This window comes from Panulirus ornatus, chromosome 52 (assembly GCF_036320965.1).
Source record: "Panulirus ornatus isolate Po-2019 chromosome 52, ASM3632096v1, whole genome shotgun sequence".
Taxonomy (NCBI): Eukaryota; Metazoa; Arthropoda; class Malacostraca; order Decapoda; family Palinuridae; genus Panulirus; species Panulirus ornatus.
The window spans coordinates 13,045,514-13,066,803 of record NC_092275.1 but is presented as its reverse complement, the minus strand read 5'-3'; the positions used below and the strand labels follow the sequence as shown (position 1 = coordinate 13,066,803).

Sequence of the window (21,290 nt, the reverse complement as noted above, 5' to 3'; positions counted from 1 at the left end):
TAAAGTGTGTGGAAGAAGAAAGTTAAGAGTAAATGTGAATAAGAGCAAGGTTATTAGGTACAGTAGGGTTGAGGGTCAAGTCAATTGGGAGGTGAGTTTGAATGGAGAAAAACTGGAGGAAGTGAAGTGTTTTAGATATCTGGGAGTGGATTTGTCAGCGGATGGAACCATGGAAGCGGAAGTGAATCATAGGGTGGGGGAGGGGGCGAAAATTTTGGGAGCCTTGAAAAATGTGTGGAAGTCAAGAACATTATCTCGGAAAGCAAAAATGGGTATGTTTGAAGGAATAGTGGTTCCAACAATGCTGTATGGTTGCGAGGCGTGGGCTATGGATAGAGTTGTGCGCAGGAGGATGGATGTGCTGGAAATGAGATGTTTGAGGACAATGTGTGGTGTGAGGTGGTTTGATCGAGTAAGTAACGTAAGGGTAAGAGAGATGTGTGGAAATAAAAAGAGCGTGGTTGAGAGAGCAGAAGAGGGTGTCTTGAAATGGTTTGGGCACATGGAGAGAATGAGTGAGGAAAGATTGACCAAGAGGATATATGTGTCGGAGGTGGAGGGAACGAGGAGAAGAGGGAGACCAAATTGGAGGTGGAAAGATGGAGTGAAAAAGATTTTGTGTGATCGGGGCCTGAACATGCAGGAGGGTGAAAGGAGGGCAAGGAATAGAGTGAATTGGAGCGATGTGGTATACAGGGGTTGACGTGCTGTCAGTGGATTGAATCAAGGCATGTGAAGCGTCTGGGGTAAACCATGGAAAGCTGTGTAGGTATGTATATTTGCGTGTGTGGACGTGTGTATGTACATGTGTATGGGGGGGGGTTGGGCCATTTCTTTCGTCTGTTTCCTTGCGCTACCTCGCAAACGCGGGAGACAGCGACAAAGTATAAAAAAAAAAAAAAAAAAAATGACTCATGGTGAGGTGCCTGAGGATTGGCGGAATGCGTGCATAGTGCCATTGTACAAAGGCAAAGGGGATAAGAGTGAGTGCTCAAATTACAGAGGTATAAGTTTGTTTAGTATTCCTGGTAAATTATATGGGAGGGTATTGATTGAGAGGGTGAAGGCATGTACAGAGCATCAGATTGGGGAAGAGCAGTGCGGTTTCAGAAGTGGTAGAGGATGTGTGGATCAGGTGTTTGCTTTGAAGAATGTATGTGAGAAATACTTAGAAAAGCAAATGGATTTGTATGTAGCATTTATGGATCTGGAGAAGGCATATGATAGAGTTGATAGAGATGCTCTGTGGAAGGTATTAAGAATATATGGTGTGGGAGGCAAGTTGTTAGAAGCAGTGAAAAGTTTTTATCGAGGATGTAAGGCATGTGTACGTGTAGGAAGAGAGGAAAGTGATTGGTTCTCAGTGAATGTAGGTTTGCGGCAGGGGTGTGTGATGTCTCCATGGTTGTTTAATTTGTTTATGGATGGGGTTGTAAGGGAGGTAAATGCAAGAGTCCTGGAAAGAGGGGCAAGTATGAAGTCTGTTGGGGATAAGAGAGCTTGGGAAGTGAGTCAGTTGTTGTTCGCTGATGATACAGCGCTGGTGGCTGATTCATGTGAGAAACTGCAGAAGCTGGTGACTGAGTTTGGTAAAGTGTGTAGAAGAAGAAAGTTGAGAGTAAATGTGAATAAGAGCAAGGTTATTAGGTACAGTAGGGGTGAGGGTCAAGTCAATTGGGAGGTGAGTTTGAATGGAGAAAAACTGGAGGAAGTGAAGTGTTTTAGATATCTGGGAGTGGATCTGTCAGCGGATGGAACCATGGAAGCGGAAGTGGATCATAGGGTGGGGGAGGGGGCGAAAATTTTGGGAGCCTTGAAAAATGTGTGGAAGTCGAGAACATTATCTCGGAAAGCAAAAATGGGTATGTTTGAGGGAATAGTGGTTCCAACAATGTTGTATGGTTGCGAGGCGTGGGCTATGGATAGAGATGTGCGCAGGAGGATGGATGTGCTGGAAATGAGATGTTTGAGGACAATGTGTGGTGTGAGGTGGTTTGATCGAGTAAGTAACGTAAGGGTAAGAGAGATGTGTGGAAATAAAAAGAGCGTGGTTGAGAGAGCAGAAGAGGGTGTTTTGAAATGGTTTGGGCACATGGAGAGAATGAGTGAGGAGAGATTGACCAAGAGGATATATGTGTCGGAGGTGGAGGGAACGAGGAGAAGAGGGAGACCAAATTGGAGGTGGAAAGATGGAGTGAAAAAGATTTTGTGTGATCGGGGCCTGAACAAGCAGGAGGGTGAAAGGAGGGCAAGAAATAGAGTGAATTGGAGTCATGTGGTATACAGGGGTTGACGTGCTGTCAGTGGATTGAAGCAAGGCATGTGAAGCGTCTATATATATTCTTTCATATTATTCGCCATTTCCCGCATTAGCGAGGTAGCGTTAAGAACAGAGGACTGGGCCTTTGAGGGAATATCCTCACCTGACCCCTTTCTCAGTTCCTTCTCTTGGAAAATTAAAAAAAAAAAAAGAAAAAATGAGAGGGGAGGATTTCCAGCCCCCGCTCCCTTCCCTTTTAGTCGCCTTCTACGACACGCAGGGAATACGTGGGAACTATTCTTTCTCCCCTATCCCCAGGAATATATTCAGACATAGGCTAGGGCGTGTCCATGTATACATTGGAGGAAAGACATGGTATATACAGATAGTTAAGAGACAGGACAACAAGGGCAAAAAAGAAAAATCTACCCGTAGTACATAAATAGTAATCGCACACAAATCTAAGCCAAGTATCCATTTTTCGACCTGCTGTAATGGTAAGATAAACTGCTAGGATTGGCTGTGGCCGACTGCTGCGTCTAGAATTCGCTAATGGTCAGCAACGTCAACACCACACATGAAGGCCTATGAAATTATCAACGTGTTGTACAGGGAGGGAGTTTTACACTTGTGGGCTTCCATCTCTTGATTACTCTTACTATCATACAACCTCTTGAAATTATGTCCTGCCAATCTGTTCCATTCATCCACCACTCTTATACTGTAAAAGTATTTATTCGCATCCTTATTTTAAACTTTCTTACTTTCATGTTTTGTCCTCTGCTTGCTCTACCCCATCTCTCAATGTACTGTCCACTACCTACTTCATCGATCTCTTTTAAAAACTTCGAGGTTGTGGACAGATCATCCCTCCGTCGTGTCTCTTTCAAGGCGGGTAAATCTTAAGCCTCCAGCCAGCCTTTTCCTGTAACTTAACTGTCTCGGTTCTGATGCCATCTACGGTGCTCTTCTGTGGACCTTCTCCATAATTTTTTGTCTTTTCTTTTTAAGTGTGGTGACCATACCCGAGAAGCATATTCTAGTTCTGATCTGAAGATATGAATAGCCTGCTAAATACTTCCTTATCCACCTGTGCCTGTGTGTGTGTGTGTGTATGTGTGTACATTAGATAAGGTTGAGAGACCTTGAGAGACAGGGCAACACGCTTGTTAAAGCTGTCTCATAATACACAGACAACATCTCTTTCCTAGAAGTTGTGAATTTGCTATACAGATCCCATACGCAACTCGTCCATTGGCTGTACTCTACCGTATATACGAACATAGTTGCCTTACCTGCGTTTCTGTCCCTCTCTTAATCCTTACATTTTATGACGAATTAGACAAATACTCCCCTAAATGCCACAACATTCTCTTTCGGCTCATCAGTGGCAAATCTCAGAGGACGACATGCATATCCTTAAGAATTAAATTTCGGCTACTTTGGGGAGTTAAGTTTTCAAAAGTAATGCTCATCTCTAATCTCATCTCAGTTCATTTATAAAGACCCGATTTTTCTTATCAACCTATATTTACTGTATCTTCCAATATTAAAAGTCGAGGTATTATCTGATGTCTGCTGCGTCCCACACTGGGTGCTACTGTAGAAAGACCTCCCGAATTAGAAGAGTGAATCAATTCAGTGCGATAAGAAATACAACATATATCTTTATAAATTTTTTCTTATCTTAAAACCAGGATGGACTATATGACATAGAGCTAAGAAGACATTTTTAGGCTTTTTTCTCATTTTAATAAATTGTAATGATTGTGGTTATTTGTTCGCTGACTTTGTGTTCGCTGGGACTGATTTTGCCCTGTGGCCACAGGCCTGAGAGCCACCTCCTTCCTTCTACAGCCTGTTATCGTTCCACGTGTAAAATCTTTGTCTGGTTTTTTCGAAGTTAGACCAACATTGTGGATAATTTAGTTGTGCGATAAAGTTTCCGTCATAAACCATATTAAATACGACTGCAATGCAGCGTGTGATGTAAGTATAGCAGGCCCTGCACAGTACTTAAGGGAATGGAGTGTTAGTACGACCATTGAGGGTCATCGTTGCTGACAAGATGGGCTGAAGTACATACTACTAACCACCATGACATACGGGTCTTCAGAAGACCAGTAATTGCCAGATATAGTTCAGTTGAGCTGTTAGCTTTCACTGTAGACTTTTTATAATGGATAAGGTTGTAGACTTCTTCAAACTTATTATCTTTTAGGGTTGACCGGTGTTCTGCAATGCTAGTGTTGCATTTAGAGAAAACATTAGTAATAGCAGAGCGTGATGTGGATCATTCTGACTAAACGATAATAGATTAAGCAATGAGGATTATAGACAGAGAAAACGTGAGGTTAATTTTGTAAAAGTAGACAGTACACTTGTAACACTATAGACCTATGGTCAACAGCAATTAATGTTCTTGTAGGTAACACAGTCATAGGCATTCCAGGCTCTTTCCTTCATATGTTCATATCTCAGGTGAGGCAGGTGGTCCGCAGTCAGTCCACTGTTTTGCCAAATTGGGGATGGTTGGAAAACTGCTGATTCTTTGAGTGTTGATCGTAGCATCGAATTTAAGGTAAATTTTAGGGGCTACATTTTTTTTTTTTTTTTGTTTCCATTGATTTGTAGAAGTCTCCTACTTTTACTCCACATTTCACCTAGCTTTATATTCCTCACCACTATTGAATTACATATCCAGATCATGAAGTGCCACTCATTATTTGTACTTCAGACATGGCACTGTTTCAGAGGTTAGCCTGAGGAAAAACGGTACTGGGATTTCCATTGTATATTTGGGAAGGCGGTGGAGCTACACACAAAGAATATCTAACCAACTTCTGGGAGTCACAGTCTATGTCCCAGTTTATTTTGGATGCCCAGTTCTCTCTCTCGTCAGTGTCTCTAAAGACTATTAAACAAATTAGCATCAACATAATAAGTACACTCCTTTAGCTAATATATTTAAATACCATAAAAGTAATTTCCAGTAACAAATAATAACATGCCCATTTTATTTAAAGCTTAAACAGTATTCTCTGGATATTATTACCAGCTCAGTCTGTATTTGTCAGGATCACTCTTAATCAAAGGATGATTAAGTGGTAGCATTAAACTAGTACAAATCCAGTATGTGATGATTATTAGGCACTTTGTTTACATCCAATTTTCAGAGTGTATTACATATTCAGATTGGGGAAGAGCAGTGTGGTTTCAGAAGTGGTAGAAGATGTGTGGATCAGGTGTTTGCTTTGAAGAATGTATGTGAGAAATACTTAGAAAAGCAAATGGATTTGTATGTAGCAGTTATGGATCTGGAGAAGGCATATGATAGAGTTGATAGAGATGCTCTGTGGAAGGTATTAAGAATATATGGTGTGGGAGGCAAGTTGTTAAAAGCAGTGAAAAGTTTTTATCGAGGATGTAAGGCATGTGTACATGTAGGAAGAGAGGAAAGTGATTGGTTCTCAGTGAATGTAGGTTTGCAGCAGGGGTGTGTGATGTCTCCATGGTTGTTTAATTTGTTTATGGATGGGGTTGTTAGGGAGGTGAATGCAAGAGTTTTGGAAAGAGGGGCAAGTATGAAGTCTGTTGGGGATGAGAGAGCTTGGGAAGTGAGTCAGTTGTTGTTCGCTGATGATACAGCGCTGGTGGCTGATTCATGTGAGAAACTGCATAAGCTGGTGACTGAGTTTGGTAAAGTGTGTGAAAGAAGAAAGTTAAGAGTAAATGTGAATAAGAGCAAGGTTATTAGGTACAGTAGGGTTGAGGGTCAAGTCAATTGGGAGGTGAATTTGAATGGAGAAAAACTGGAGGAAGTGAAGTGTTTTAGATATCTGGGAGTGGATCTGGCAGTGGATGGAACCATGGAAGCGGAAGTGGATCATAGGGTGGGGGAGGGGGCGAAAATTCTGGGAGCCTTGAAGAATGTGTGGAAGTCGAGAACATTGTCTCGGAAAGCAAAAATGGGTATGTTTGAAGGAATAGTAGTTCCAACAATGTTGTATGGTTGCGAGGCGTGGGCTATGGATAGAGTTGTGCGCAGGAGGATGGATGTGCTGGAAATGAGACGTTTGAGGACAGTGTGTGGTGTGAGGTGGTTTGATCGAGTAAGTAACGTAAGGGTAAGAGAGATGTGTGGAAATAAAAAGAGCGTGGTTGAGAGAGCAGAAGAGGGTGTTTTGAAATGGTTTGGGCACATGGAGAGAATGAGTGAGGAAAGATTGACCAAGAGGATATATGTGTCGGAGATGGAGGGAACGAGGAGAAGAGGGAGACCAATGGAGTGAAAAAGATTTTGTGTGATCGGGGCCTGAACATGCAGGAGGGTGAAAGGAGGGCAAGGAATAGAGTGAATTGGAGCGATGTGGTATACCGGGGTTGACGTGCTGTCAGTGGATTGAATCAGGGCATGTGAAGCGTCTGGGGTAAACCATGGAAAGCTGTGTAGGTATGTATATTTGCGTGTGTGGACGTATGTATATACATGTGTATGGGGGTGGGTTGGGCCATTTCTTTCGTCTGTTTCCTTGCGCTACCTCGCAAACACGGGAGACAGCGACAAAGCAAAAAAAAAAAAAAAAAAATTACATATTCTACATACAACACATGGGACCATTGTTAGTAAATGACCTTTAGCACATGAAAGGATGCAATAAAAACTTTTTTTTTTTTTCGCTGTCTCCTTTTTCCATAGCCAGAGGTTGAACCATTATGTGACATCCATTTTTTTCATTTCATTTCAAGCTAGAAGTTTCAGTTTTCTAAATTGTTTTCTAAATTTTCTAAATCATTATCTTGTGGAGGCTAAGGTGAAGATTAGTATGGGTTTTCAGAAAAGAGGAGTGAATGTTGGGGTGAAGAAGGTGGTGAGAGTAAGTGAGCTTGGGAAGGAGACCTGTGTGGGGAAGTACCAGGAGAGACTGTGTACAGAATGGAAAAAGGTGAGAACAATGGAAGTAAGGGGAGTGGGGGAGGAATGGGATGTATTTAGGGAATCAGTGATGGATTGCGCAAAAGATGCTTGTGGCATGAGAAGAGTGGGAGGTGGGCTGTTTAGAAAGGGTAGTGAGTGGTGGGATGAAGAAGTAAGAGTATTAGTGAAAGAGAAGAGAGAGGCATTTGGACGATTTTTGCAGGGAAAAAATGCAATTGAGTGGGAGAAGTATAAAAGAAAGAGACAGGAGGTCAAGAGAAAGGTGCAAGAGGTGAAAAAAAGGGCAAATGAGAGTTGGGGTGAGAGACTATCAGTAAATTTTAGGGAGAATAAAAAGATGTTCTGGAAGGAGGTAAATAGGGTGCGTAAGACAAGGGAGCAAATGGGAACTTCAGTGAAGGGCGTAAATGGGGAGGTGATAACAAGTAGTGGTGATGTGAGAAGGAGATGGAATGAGTATTTTGAAGGTTTGTTGAATGTGTCTGATGACAGAGTGGCAGATATAGGGGGTTTTGGTCGAGGTGGTGTGCAAAGTGAGAGGGTTAGGGAAAATGATTTGGTAAACAGAGAAGAGGTAGTAAAAGCTTTGCGGAAGATGAAAGCCGGCAAGGCAGCAGGATTGGATGGTATTGCAGTGGAATTTATTAAAAAAGGGGGTGACTGTATTGTTGACTGGTTGGTAAGGTTATTTAATGTATGTATGACTCATGGTGAGGTGCCTGAGGATTGGCGAAATTCGTGCATAGTGCCATTGTACAAAGGCAAAGGGGATAAGAGTGAGTGCTCAAATTACAGAGGTATAAGTTTGTTGAGTATTCCTGGTAAATTATATGGGAGGGTATTGATTGAGAGGGTGAAGGCATGTACAGAGCATCAGATTGGGGAAGAGCAGTGCGGTTTCAGAAGTGGTAGAGGATGTGTGGATCAGGTGTTTGCTTTGAAGAATGTATGTGAGAAATACTTAGAAAAGCAAATGGATTTGTATGTAGCATTTATGGATCTGGAGAAGGCATATGATAGAGTTGATAGAGATGCTCTGTGGAAGGTATTAAGAATATATGGTGTGGGAGGCAAGTTGTTAGAAGCAGTGAAAAGTTTTTATCGAGGATGTAAGGCATGTGTACGTGTAGGAAGAGAGGAAAGTGATTGGTTCTCAGTGAATGTAGGTTTGCGGCAGGGGTGTGTGATGTCTCCATGGTTGTTTAATTTGTTTATGGATGGGGTTGTTAGGGAGGTAAATGCAAGAGTCCTGGAAAGAGGGGCAAGTATGAAGTCTGTTGGGGATGAGAGAGCTTGGGAAGTGAGTCAGTTGTTGTTCGCTGATGATACAGCGCTGGTGGCTGATTCATGTGAGAAACTGCAGAAGCTGGTGACTGAGTTTGGTAAAGTGTGTGGAAGAAGAAAGTTAAGAGTAAATGTGAATAAGAGCAAGGTTATTAGGTACAGTAGGGTTGAGGGTCAAGTCAATTGGGAGGTGAGTTTGAATGGAGAAAAACTGGAGGAAGTGAAGTGTTTTAGATATCTGGGAGTGGATCTGTCAGCGGATGGAACCATGGAAGCGGAAGTGGATCATAGGGTGGGGGAGGGGGCGAAAATTTTGGGAGCCTTGAAAAATGTGTGGAAGTCGAGAACATTATCTCGGAAAGCAAAAATGGGTATGTTTGAAGGAATAGTGGTTCCAACAATGCTGTATGGTTGCGAGGCGTGGGCTATGGATAGAGTTGTGCGCAGGAGGATGGATGTGCTGGAAATGAGATGTTTGAGGACAATGTGTGGTGTGAGGTGGTTTGATCGAGTAAGTAACGTAAGGGTAAGAGAGATGTGTGGAAATAAAAAGAGCGTGGTTGAGAGAGCAGAAGAGGGTGTTTTGAAATGGTTTGGGCACATGGAGAGAATGAGTGAGGAAAGATTGACCAAGAGGATATATGTGTCGGAGGTGGAGGGAACGAGGAGAAGAGGGAGACCAAATTGGAGGTGGAAAGATGGAGTGAAAAAGATTTTGTGTGATCAGGGCCTGAACATGCAGGAGGGTGAAAGGAGGGCAAGGAATAGAGTGAATTGGAGCGATGTGGTATACCGGGGTTGACGTGCTGTCAGTGGATTGAATCAAGGCATGTGAAGCGTCTGGGGTAAACCATGGAAAGCTGTGTAGGTATGTATATTTGCGTGTGTGGACGTGTGTATGTACATGTGTATGGGGGGGGGGTTGGGCCATTTCTTTCGTCTGTTTCCTTGCGCTACCTCGCAAACGCGGGAGACAGTGACAAAGTATAAAAAGAAAAAAAAAAAAAATTGTTTCTTACATTTTTCATATGTATATATATATGTATGTGTGTGTGTGTGTATATGTGCGTGTGTATGTGTGTGTACATATATATATATATATATATGTATATATATATATATATATATATATATATATATATATATATATATATATATATATATATATATATTATCCCTGGGGATAGGGGTGAAAGAATACTTCCCAAGCATTCCTCGCATGTCGTAGAAAAACTCCTTATGTATTGAAAATCATGAGCATGCTACCCATTGTATGCTGAAATACAGTTCTGGCATAACAAGCATGAAAGATTGATTCCCCCATCCTTACTTTCCTTTCCTGATTTAGTGAAGTAGTGTGTCGAACAAACGTCTGAGCCTCTGAGGGACAGTCATTTGCTTGACTTCTGGCCCTCCTTTTGTATGAAAGACATTTTTTTCTTCCAATAACCTTTCCTAGCTTAGCAAGGTAGTGTTTCAAGAACAGTGTAGCTTTTGAAGAGAAATCCTCTTTTTGCTCCTTCTGTTCCCCATGTTATATGGGAGGCATTCTGAATTTTTTCTTAATTCCTTCTGCATTTGCAAGGTGCAGGCCAGGAACAGATAGCTGAGCTTTTGAAGAAAATTTGGCTTCCCTGTTATTCCTTTGAGAAAGTTAATTCAGAGTTGAGTTAAAAGTGTTCCTACATATAAACTCTGGCAGGCTCACTTCTAAACTTGACCCTCTTGCCCTACGCCAGTGTTGGTTCCCTTTCCATCTTCCGTAGTTATTACTTTGGTTTTTACTCCTGATAGCTGGCTGCTTGTGTGCCCCCATAATTGGCATAGCTACACACTACTCAGCAAGCTGCTGCATCACACAATTTATTTATGGCTGTTGGCATCTCGAAGGAGGGCTCTTTTGATGACTTGTTTCTATCCCTTTACCTTGAAGCTTTATAAATCTCTACCCTCTCATATCTTTTCCAATAAATATGACCTTGCACATTTTTAAGACAGGAGGAGGAGGATACATGTGATAGTGTGGATGCATTGGATATGTAATTTAGCATGGAAACAGAAGGATATGCCTAAAGATTTGGTGAAAGCATTTATTGTCCCATTATACAAGTGAAGAAGTGCTTAGGATGTATGTAGCGCTTATAGGGAAATACGTCTGCAAGTGTTGATTGATAGTGTGAGGAAGTGACTGAATTTAGAATAAGTGAGGAAAAAGGGAGTTTAAGGAAAGGCAAGGGATGTGTGAATGAAATTTTTGTGGTAAAATGACTAATCTATCTATCTATATCTCTGATGCCTGTTCCCAACTGGAACTTCCTCAAGGGGGTGGCCATGTCAATAGAGTTTCCATAACTAGTAAACTCAAGTGCTGCTTTGTAGTCTTTAGTGCCTCGCCCTTAACAGCCCATCAGCAGAGGGTAACTCTAGCAGTGTTTGCAGAGGCTCCTACCTAATTTCTCTTTTGACTACTACTACCTAGTGCTCCTGCCTAATGTTTCTACCTACCACTTCACCTAATGTTTCTACCTAATGCTCCTGCCTGAATATTTCTATTGCTGCTAACATTTTGCATAGTTCTCACCTCAGGAAAATCTAAAGATACAAAGAATGAGCTGTGTCATTTAAGCATTTTCAAGTGTTATGTATGATAAGGAGAGATTGCATGCTTGTGGACAGAATGCCAGTAGTCCACATGTGTGAGGTGAAAGGACAGAATGCCATTAGTCCAGATGTGGGTGAGGCAGAAAGAAAAGACAGCTTTCTGGGTCAGAGTAGTGCAACTTGACAACTAACCCACCTGATACCCAGGTAGGTAGTACTAGTAATATATTTATTTCCCTGGTCATTAGCTGCCTACCAAGTACTACCTCAAAATGATTGTGAAAAATTATTTAGCAAAAGGTAAGAAGCTGCATGCAGCTTTTTTGGATCTGGATGAAGCATATGACAGAGTCAAGTGAAATGCTTTATGGGATGTGTTAAGGATATATGGGGTAGGGGTATAACTGTTGGATGGTGTGAAAGCCTTCTGTAGAGTAGTAAACGCAAGTGTAAGAGTGGATGGAGAGTTTAGTGAGTTTCAGTATACACATGGATGTGAGGCAGGGCTGTGTGGTGTCATTGTGGCTTTTTAACATATATATGGATAGTGATAGGTGAAAGCCAAACTAGGGAAAGGGGTGGAGAGAGGGAGTGTGGCAGTGAGGTTTTGTGGCTAGTGACAAGCCTGTCTCTGGATGATTCTGTGTTTGCTGAGAATGAAGAGGAGTTGCAGAAAGTTGTATGTTTTATGTGTGTAAGCATAGGCAAGTAAAGATAATTGCAATTAAAAGTAAAGTAATTGCATTTGACTGGAAACAATAAGAGTATAGATTGTGCAAAACAGTATAAAGTGAAAGATGAAAGTGTACTAAACTGTATCATAGATAAGGGTCCAGAAAGATTGGAAGAGGTGAGAGAATTTGATTATTTAGGAGCCCTTTGGGTAAGTTTAATGCTATGGAAAGAGAGAAAGCAGTACAGGGTAGAAGAGTCATTGAGTAGCAGTGTAAGTATGGAAGTGAAGAAAGGATTAAGGGACAGCATAGTCCTTCCAACCCTGACCTATGCAGATGAAGCATGGACATGGAATGAGTCACAGAGATCAAGCGTCCAGGCTGTGGAAATGGCCTATTTGAGAGGAGCATGTGGTACTACTAGATGGAATGAAGAAAAAAATGAGGTGGGTGTACGAGAGATTTGTTATGATAGGAAATGCACAGGGAATCAATTGAGGGGTGATAGAGTGGGTGGAGTGTAATACTTTGAGATGGTTTGGGCATGTGGAAAGAATGCAGAAATTAATTGGAAAGAGTACTGAAGGGAGAGAAATGTTGGAAGAATGTGTGGAATGGTGTATGCGAGGGAGGCTTCTAAGGACAGGGATGAATGGAGATCCCTTAATGGGAGTTCCCTAAGGTAATGGAAATGAGTGATATAGATAGATCACTTCTGCCAGAATTTGTAAATGCTTTCCCATGTCTCTTCTTTTTCTCATTCTTTAATCTCCCTATATTTCAGTCAAGGCATGGCACTGTGTGGACTTCTGTCCATGAGTGGAACTTTAAAAAAAAAATCACTTTTTTGGTTACTAGTGACATGCAGAAGATAAATGAGTGATATTCTTCCATATTAGAAAACACCATAGATATCAATAGCTCATAACTTTTCAACTCATTACCTTCATGCATTAGGAATATTGTATTAAGGACCACTTAGAAAGAAATTTGAAAGATAACAAATATCTACAAGTATTTGATTGGTCAGGTTGTGGAGGATACATGATTTTGGCACTACCTCACTTTGGCTGATTTAAAGAGCAACAAGGCATTGGTTCAAGATGGAAGTTTGGAAGTAGATCAGCTTCCAGAAGCAATGGAAGGTGTACATGATATATTTTGGCCTCTGTTGCCCCACAGTTTTGTGTTCATGGACCTTTCACTGTAATTATTATTCAGTTCTTCCATACAAATGCATGTATTACCATGATAGAAATGACATTGATTTTTCTTAAAGTTATTGATTTATTCATATACTGCATTTCAGAAAGCCCCGTAACCATAAGTCAAGACGTGCATTGGAGAGACGAGAACCTAAGATTATTGAGAATTCAAAACAGTGCCTGTTCATATTTGGACAGAAAACCAGTGAAGCTGTTCGGCAGTGTTCAAAGGATATTGTAAGTATACATGTAATCTTCATTTACAACATGTGAGTTTTGATTAATAACATTTTTACTTTTGGACACATCTTTAATTTTTTTTTATGTTGAGGGCTCGAGTCACGGACAAAAGTCCACATCAAGGCCAGGCCTTTATGGAAATATCGAGAAATTTATGAAATGGAGAAAGAAAAGACAAAGGAAAATATTCAAAAGTTTTTGAGAAAGTGAAAAACCTGTCTTTTGAAATGTGATTGGTCATAGTTATTGGGAAAGACATGAGAAGATAGAGTTCCAGAGCTTCTGTGTGTAGGGAAAGAAGCAGGTATGAAGATGGCCCACCCTTAAGTTGCTGATAGCCACACACTAATCATGTGATGCAGCAGCTTGCCGAGTATTGTGGTCTAGTTAGTGGTGTGGGCACACTAGCAGCCAGCTCTCAGGAGCAAAAACCAAAGTAATACCTTTAGAAGTAATCCAATATTGCATTGTAGGGCAAGGGGGTCAAGTTTTGAAGTTAGCTTGGGACAGTTTATAAGGTGGATCACTTTCGACTCTGGCAAGTATGGATGCAGAGCTAGAAGCACCCCAAATGTGAGAGCAGTAGTCCATACAAGGACGAAATAATCCCTTGTATAAATGGAGTAACTGTTCAGAGGAGAAATTTATACATTTAAACAGGACACCCACTTTCTTAAAGGCAGACTTACCTATACCTGTAGTGTGGGGTTTCCAAGAAAGAGTAAATGTTACGGAAAAGTATGTTCATTGAGGTCAAGAGGTGGAATTACAGAACTTTCAAAGGAGAGACGAGAGTTGTGAGGAGTTTTTGACAGAGTGATGGGTAGAACTGGGTCTTGGAGGCATTAAACTTCACAAGATTTTGTGTACCCCACTGAGATATCCTGTCCAATTCTAAGTTTATTGAGGAGGCTGTGTCAAGACGAGATTCAGATTGAGTGAGAGAAGAGAGAGCAGAATTGAAGGATGTGCATGAATGCAGTGGAGTGAATGTTACAGAAATGCCAAGTATGTTCATTGAGGTCAAGAGGTGGAATTACAGAACCCACAAAGGAGAGGTGAGAGTTATTATTGTGTATATATATTGTTATATATTGTGTATGGGGGGGGGGGTGGGGCCATTTCTTTCGTCTGTTTCCTTGCGCTACCTCGCAAATGCGGGAGACAGCGACAAAGTATAAAAAAAAAAAAAAAAAAAAAAAAAAAAATTATTATTATACTTTGTCGCTGTCTCCCACGTTTGCGAGGTAGCGCAAGGAAACAGACGAAAGAAATGGCCCCCCCCCCCCATACACATGTATATACATACGTCCACACACGCAAATATACATACCTACACAGCTTTCCATGGTTTACCCCAGACGCTTCACATGCCTTGCTTCAATCCACTGACAGCACGTCAACCCCGGTATACCACATCGCTCCAATTCACTCTATTCCTTGCCCTCCTTTCACCCTCCTGCATGTTCAGGCCCCGATCACACAAAATCTTTTTCACTCCATCTTTCCACCTCCAATTTGGTCTCCCTCTTCTCCTTGTTCCCTCCACCTCCGACACATATATCCCCTTGGTCAATCTTTCCTCACTCATCCTCTCCATGTGCCCAAACCACTTCAAAACACCCTCTTCTGCTCTCTCAACCACGCTCTTTTTATTTCCACACATCTCTCTTACCCTTACGTTACTCACTCGATCAAACCACCTCACACCACACATTGTCCTCAGACATCTCATTTCCAGCACATCCATCCTCCTGCGCACAACTCTATCCATAGCCCACGCCTCGCAACCATACAACATTGTTGGAACCACTATTCCTTCAAACATACCCATTTTTGCTTTCCGAGATAATGTTCTCGACTTCCACACATTCTTCAAGGCCCCCAGGATTTTCGCCCCCTCCCCCACCCTATGATCCACTTCCGCTTCTATGATTCCATCCGCTGCCAGATCCACTCCCAGGTATCTAAAACACTTCACTTCCTCCAGTTTTTCTCCATTCAAACTCACCTCCCAATTGACTTGACCCTCAACCCTACTGTACCTAATAACCTTGCTCTTATTCACATTTACTCTTAACTTTCTTCTTCCACACACTTTTCCAAACTCAGTCACCAGCTTCTGCAGTTTCTCACATGAATCAGCCACCAGCGCTGTATCATCAGCGAACAACAACTGACTCACTTCCCAAGCTCTCTCATCCCCAACAGACTTCATACTTGCCCCTCTTTCCAAAACTCTTGCATTTACCTCCCTAACAACCCCATCCATAAACAAATTAAACAACCATGGGGACATCACACACCCCTGCCGCAAACCTACATTCACTGAGAACCAATCACTTTCCTCTCTTCCTACACGTACACATGCCTTACATCCTCGATAAAAACTTTTCACTGCTTCTAACAACTTTCCTCCCACACCATATATTCTTAATACCTTCCACAGAGCATCTCTATCAACTCTATCATATGCCTTCTCCAGATCCATAAATGCTACATACAAATCCATTTGCTTTTCTTAGTATTTCTCACATACATTCTTCAAAGCAAAGGGTGCTAATGAGGAGGTAATAACAAGTAGTGGTGAAGTGAGAAGATGGGGTGAGTATTTTGAAGGTTTGTTGAATGTGTTTGATGATAGAGTGGCAGATATAGGATGTTTTGGTTGAGATGGTGTGCAAAGTTAGAGTGGTCAGAGAGAATGATTTGGTGAACAGAGAAGAGGTAGTGAAAGCATTGCAGATGAAAGTCGGTAAGGCGGTGGGTTTGGATGGTATTACAATGGAATTTATCAATAAAAGGGGATGACTGTTGTTGTTGACTGGTTGGTAAGGATATTCAGTTTATGTATGGTTCATTGTGAAGTGACTGAGGTTTGGAAGAATGCATGCATAGTGTCATTGGACAAAGGCAAAGGGGATAAAGATTAGTGTTCAAATAACAGAGGTATTGGTGAACAGAGAAGAAGTAGTGAAAGCATTGCGGAAGATGAAAGCCGGCAAGGTGGCGGGTTTGGATGGTATTACGGTGGAATACATTAAAAAAGGGGATGACCTGTTGTTGACTGGTTGGTAATGATATTCAGTGTATGTATGGTTCATGGTGAAGTGCCTGAGGATTGGCAGAATGCATGCATAGTGCCATTGTACAAAGGCAAAGGGGATAAAGGTGAGTGTTCAAATTACAGAGGTATAATTTTGTTGAGTATTCCTGGAAAATTATATGGGAGGGTATTGATTGAGAGGCTAAAGGCATGTACAGAGTATTGTTGAGAGGGTAAAGGCATGTATAGAGCATCAGATTGGGGAAGAGCAGTGTGGTTTCAGAAGTGGTAGAGGATGTGTGGATCAGGTGTTTGCTTTGAAGAATGCATGTGGGAAATACTTAGAAAAACAGATGGATTCGTATGTTGCATTTATGGATCTGGAGAAGGCATATGATAGAGTTGATAGAGATGTATTGTGGAAGATATTAAGAGTATATGAGTGTGGGAGGTAAGTTGTTTGAAGCAGTGAAAAGTTTTTATCAAGGATGTAAGGGATGTGTGCGAGTAGGAAAAGAGGAAAGTGATTGGTTCCTCAGTGAATGTCGGTTTGTGGCAGAGGTGCGTGATGTCTCCATGGTTGTTTGATTTGTTTATGGATGGGGTGGTTAGGGAGGTGAATGCAAGAGTTTTGGACGGAGGGGCAAGTATGCTGTCTGTTGTGGATGAGAGGGCTTGGGAAGTGTCAGTTGTTGTTCGCTGATGATACAGTGCTGATGGCTGATTCAGGTGAGAAATTGCAGAAGTTTTTGTCTTAGTTTGGTAAAGTGTGTGAAAGAGGAAAGCTGAGAGTAAATGTGAATGAGAGCAAGGTTATTAGGTAAAGTAGGGTTGAGGGACAAGTCAATTGGGAGGTAAGTTTGAATGGGAAAAACTGGAGGAAGTGAAGTGTTTTAGATATCTGGGTAGTGGATTTAACAGCGGATGGAACCATGGAAGGAAGTGAGTCACAGGGTGGGGGAGGGGGCGAAAGTTCTGGAAGAATTGAAGAAAGTGTGGAAAGCAAGAATGTTGTCTCGGAAAGCAAAAATGGGTATGTTTGAAGGAATAGTGGTTCCAACAATGTTGTATGGTTGCGAGGCGTGGGCTATGGATAGAGTTGTGCGCAGGAGGGTGGATGTGCTGGAAATGAGATGTTTGAGGACAATGTGTGGGGTGAGGTGGTTTGATCGAGTAAGTAATGTAAGGGTAAGAGAGATGTGTGGAAATAAAAAGAGCGTTGTTGAGAGAGCAGAAGAGGGTGTTTTGAAATGGTTTGGGCACATGGAGAGAATGAGTGAGGAAAGATTGACCAAGAGGATATATGTGTCGGAGGTGGAGGGAACGAGGAGAAGTGGGAGACCAAATTGGAGGTGGAAAGATGGAGTGAAAAAGATTTTGAATGATCGGGGACTGAACATGTAGGAGGGTGAAAGGCGGGCAAGGAATAGAGTGAATTGGATCGGTGTGGTATACGGGGGTTGGTGTGCTGTCGGTGGATTGAATCAGGGCATGTGAAGCGTCTGGGGTAAACCATGTAAAGCTGTGTGGGGCCTGGATGTGGAAAGGGAGCTGTGGTTTCGGGCATTATTGCATGACAGCTAGAGACTGAGTGTGAACGAATGAGGCCTTTGTTGTCTTTTCCTAGCGCTACCCCGCACACATGAGGGGGGAGGGGGATGGTATTCCATGTGTGGCGAGGTGGCGGTGGGAGTGAGTAAAGGCAGACAGTGTGAATTGTGTGCATGGGTATATATGTATGTGTCTGTGTGTGTATATATGTGTGTACATTGAGATGTATAGGTATGTATATTTGCGTGTGTGGACGTGTGTGTATATCCATGTGTATGGGGGTGGGTTGGGCCATTTCTTTCTTCTGTTTCCTTGTGCTTCCTCGCAAACGCGGGAGACAGCGACAAAGCAAAATAGATAAATAAATAGTAGAAAAAAGTATTTTGTTCCTTTCATTTAAGTAGCCTTTCTTTTTTTTTTGTTTTTCTTCCTTAAGGTTGGTTGGTTGCTTTTTTTTTGGGGGGGGGGCGTTATACCTATAGCTTTCCAGGGATATTAAAGCAGTCACTATTAAGTGATAACCAATACCTCAGAAAACCTTAACACTTTCAGGTGTTAAAGATGATTGTAAGACCATGTTAACACTTACTTTGTGTATGGCCCTTGGCCTTGGTGTAATTAAGGTCTGCTTATTTAACCCAGTGACTGCTGATGTGCCATATACAGTAATTACACCTCTGGTAAATGATTACAAGTGCCATATATGCTCTGGGGTTTTTAAAAATCCTGGGCATGGTAAGTAATGATTCAGAAAATATTTACTGATGATGAAGACAATGTTTCCTTGTCCTTTGCCCATAACACTGTGCATCAAGGATGCACCACCAAGGCCAAAAATTAAGTTTTGAAGTGCCAGGGTAATAGTAAAAGTGTACCCTCAGTTGGCTTGTCTTTCAACATCAGAGGATCTACTTTGTAGTACATATGTACATCTGCAGAGAAAATTTGTGCTGCAATTAGTAAGCTTTATGTCCCAAGGGCACCAACATCCTGATAACCCCTGTTATGAGATGAAAACTGCTTTGCTGTTGTGATTTGAAACGCAATATCTGTGCAGTGTGCCAGTTTTGGAAGCCTTGATACATGAGTAGTCTCAGTGTATTCAGAGGATTTTGGAGGAGGAGGAGGAGGATCAAAGAAGTAGGGCTGAGCCATATTTAGTATGTGCAGCATAGCATGAAAATTTTTGTAAGTGGAATTACTTAACAAATTTGTCCTTAATGGATAAAGACACAAGTGCTAATAATTAAACTGCAGAAGCTTTAAAACCCACTCTATATTGCTTTGTTGAGGGAAACCACAACTTTCATGAGGTTTTTAATGTAGATGAAAATGGGTGTACAGGAAGATGTCAAGTAAGATGTATATATTGGAGGATAATGTTGAGGCACTAAGGCTCAAGTTTTGAAAGAATTGCTTGATGTTGCAGATGTGTGCAAATAAATGAGGGATATATAGATGAATGTAATTTTATTTACGTCTTGCAAAATCTACATGCCCTAGAAAATATGGTGTTTTATGTACTTGTTTCTTGGTATGGCATCTGTAAGGCATGGATGACAACAAACCCCCATGAAGATTGGTTTTTAAGTTACCATCCTAACAATGAAGGAAGAACTTTGTGTAAGAGGCTTTAATCACTGTAAATGATGAAACCAGCCACACTCATGAGGCTACCAGCTTGATTTTACCCCTAAACACCACATGGCGTATGGATCCCATGGTGTAAGGTATGATTTTGTACCTGAAGTTTTATTACTTGAGGTTTGCCCTTTGGCAGATGTTGAGTGTAATAACCATATATGAAACAGGCTCCTTTAAAAGGTTTTGAAGACAATGCACTTTAAAGTATGTCATCATAAATATTTCAGTTTTGTTATGATATATATGTATAGAGCTTTAATAGTGTATGATGGCTACTTTGTCCAGAAGAAGTTAAGGACTTTGTGGGCTATGACACTGAATGAGATATGAAAGGGATTGTCCTGCTTATGAGGCTAATGCCAGGCAAATGAGTTGAGGATATGATGTAAGACTTCTTTACAAAAGTGTTGCACATCCCTGAGAGTGAGCTGACACTCAAAGAACTTATGCAGTTATTGGTACAGGTACACCACCAATTTTCCAGCACTTTTGGTTCCAAAGCCTTGCTGAATTAACCATTTTGCAGGACCAACCGTGGTCACAATGATAATTCATTAACACACCTCCAACCCACTAATTATACATCTCCCATGTGTCTAAAGTATACCATGGACTTCTAGAAATTTAGATTAAACAAATATTAAATGTAGATATTAAATGAGGGAGGGGGTGAAAGTTCTGGGAGCGTTGAAGAATGTGTGGAAGTCGAGAACATTATCTCGGAAAGCAAAAATGGGTATGTTTGAAGGAATAGTGGTTCCAACAATGTTATATGGTTGTGAGGTGTGGGCTATAGATAGAGTTGTGCAGAGGAGGGTGGATGTGCTGGAAATGAGATGTTTGAGGACAATGTGTGGTGTGAGGTGGTTTGATTGAGTAATAATAGGGTAAGAGAGATGTGTAGTAATAAAAAGAGTGTGGTTGAGAGAGCAGAAGAGGGTGTTTTGAAATGATTTGGTCACATGGAGAGAATGAGAGGAAAGATTGACAAAGAGGATATATGTGTCAGAGGTGGAGGGAACGAGAAGTGGGAGACCAAATTGGAGGTGGAAAGATGGAGTGAAAAAGATTTTGAGTGATCGGGGCCTGAACATGCAGGAGGGTGAAAGGTGTGCAAGGACTAGAGGGAGTTGGAACGATGTGGTATACTAGGGTCGACGTGCTGCCAATGGATTGAACCAGGGTGTGTGAAGCGTCTAGGGTAAACCATGGAAAGTTCTGTGAGGCCTGGATGGGGCAAGGGAGCTGTGGTTTCGGTGCATTATACATGACAGCTAGAGACTGAGTGTGAATGAATGTGGCCTTTGTTGTCTTTTCCTAGCGCTACCTCACGCACATGGGGGGGGGGATTTGTTATTTCATGTGTGATGGGGTGGCGATGGGAATGAATAAAGGCAGAAAGTATGAATTATATACATGTGTATATATGTATATGCCTGTGTGTATATATATGTATACTTTGAGATGTATAGATATGTGTATTTGCATGTGTGGACGTGTATGTATATACATGTGTATGTGGATGGGTTGGGCCATTCTTTCGACTGTTTCCTTGTGCTACCTCGCTAACGCGGGAGACAGCGGCAAAGTAAAATTATATATAATAATATTAAATGTAAGCTGGTTTCGGTGCATTATACATGACAGCTAGAGACTGAGTGTGAACGAATGTGGCCTTTGTTGTCTTTTCCTAGCGCTACCTCATGCGCATGTGGGGGGAGGGGGTTGTCATTTTATGTGTGGCGGGGTGGCGACAGGAATGAACAAAGGTGGCAAGTATGAATTATGTACATGTCCACATATGTATATATATATGTATACATTGAAATGTATATGTGCGTGTGTG

The 21,290-nt window shown here is 41.6% G+C and overlaps 1 protein-coding gene across 2 annotated transcripts in view; it reads left to right on the top strand.

Annotated features, from left to right (window-relative positions):
• The first annotated feature begins 4,067 nt into the window (after positions 1-4,067).
• Positions 4,068-21,290, top strand: part of Non3 (Ribosome production factor 2-like protein Non3) — a 37,467-nt gene continuing 20,244 nt past the window's right edge. Inside the window, exons 1-2 of one of the 2 annotated variants that reach the window (XM_071692216.1) lie at positions 4,068-4,249; positions 13,068-13,200. In XM_071692216.1, coding sequence (XP_071548317.1) covers positions 4,236-4,249; positions 13,068-13,200 — 147 coding nt within the window. In that variant the 5' untranslated portion in view covers positions 4,068-4,235. Of the gene's footprint in view, positions 4,250-4,342; positions 4,384-13,067; positions 13,201-21,290 lie in introns of those variants that run through there. The other variant, XM_071692215.1, reaches the window with a different exon arrangement.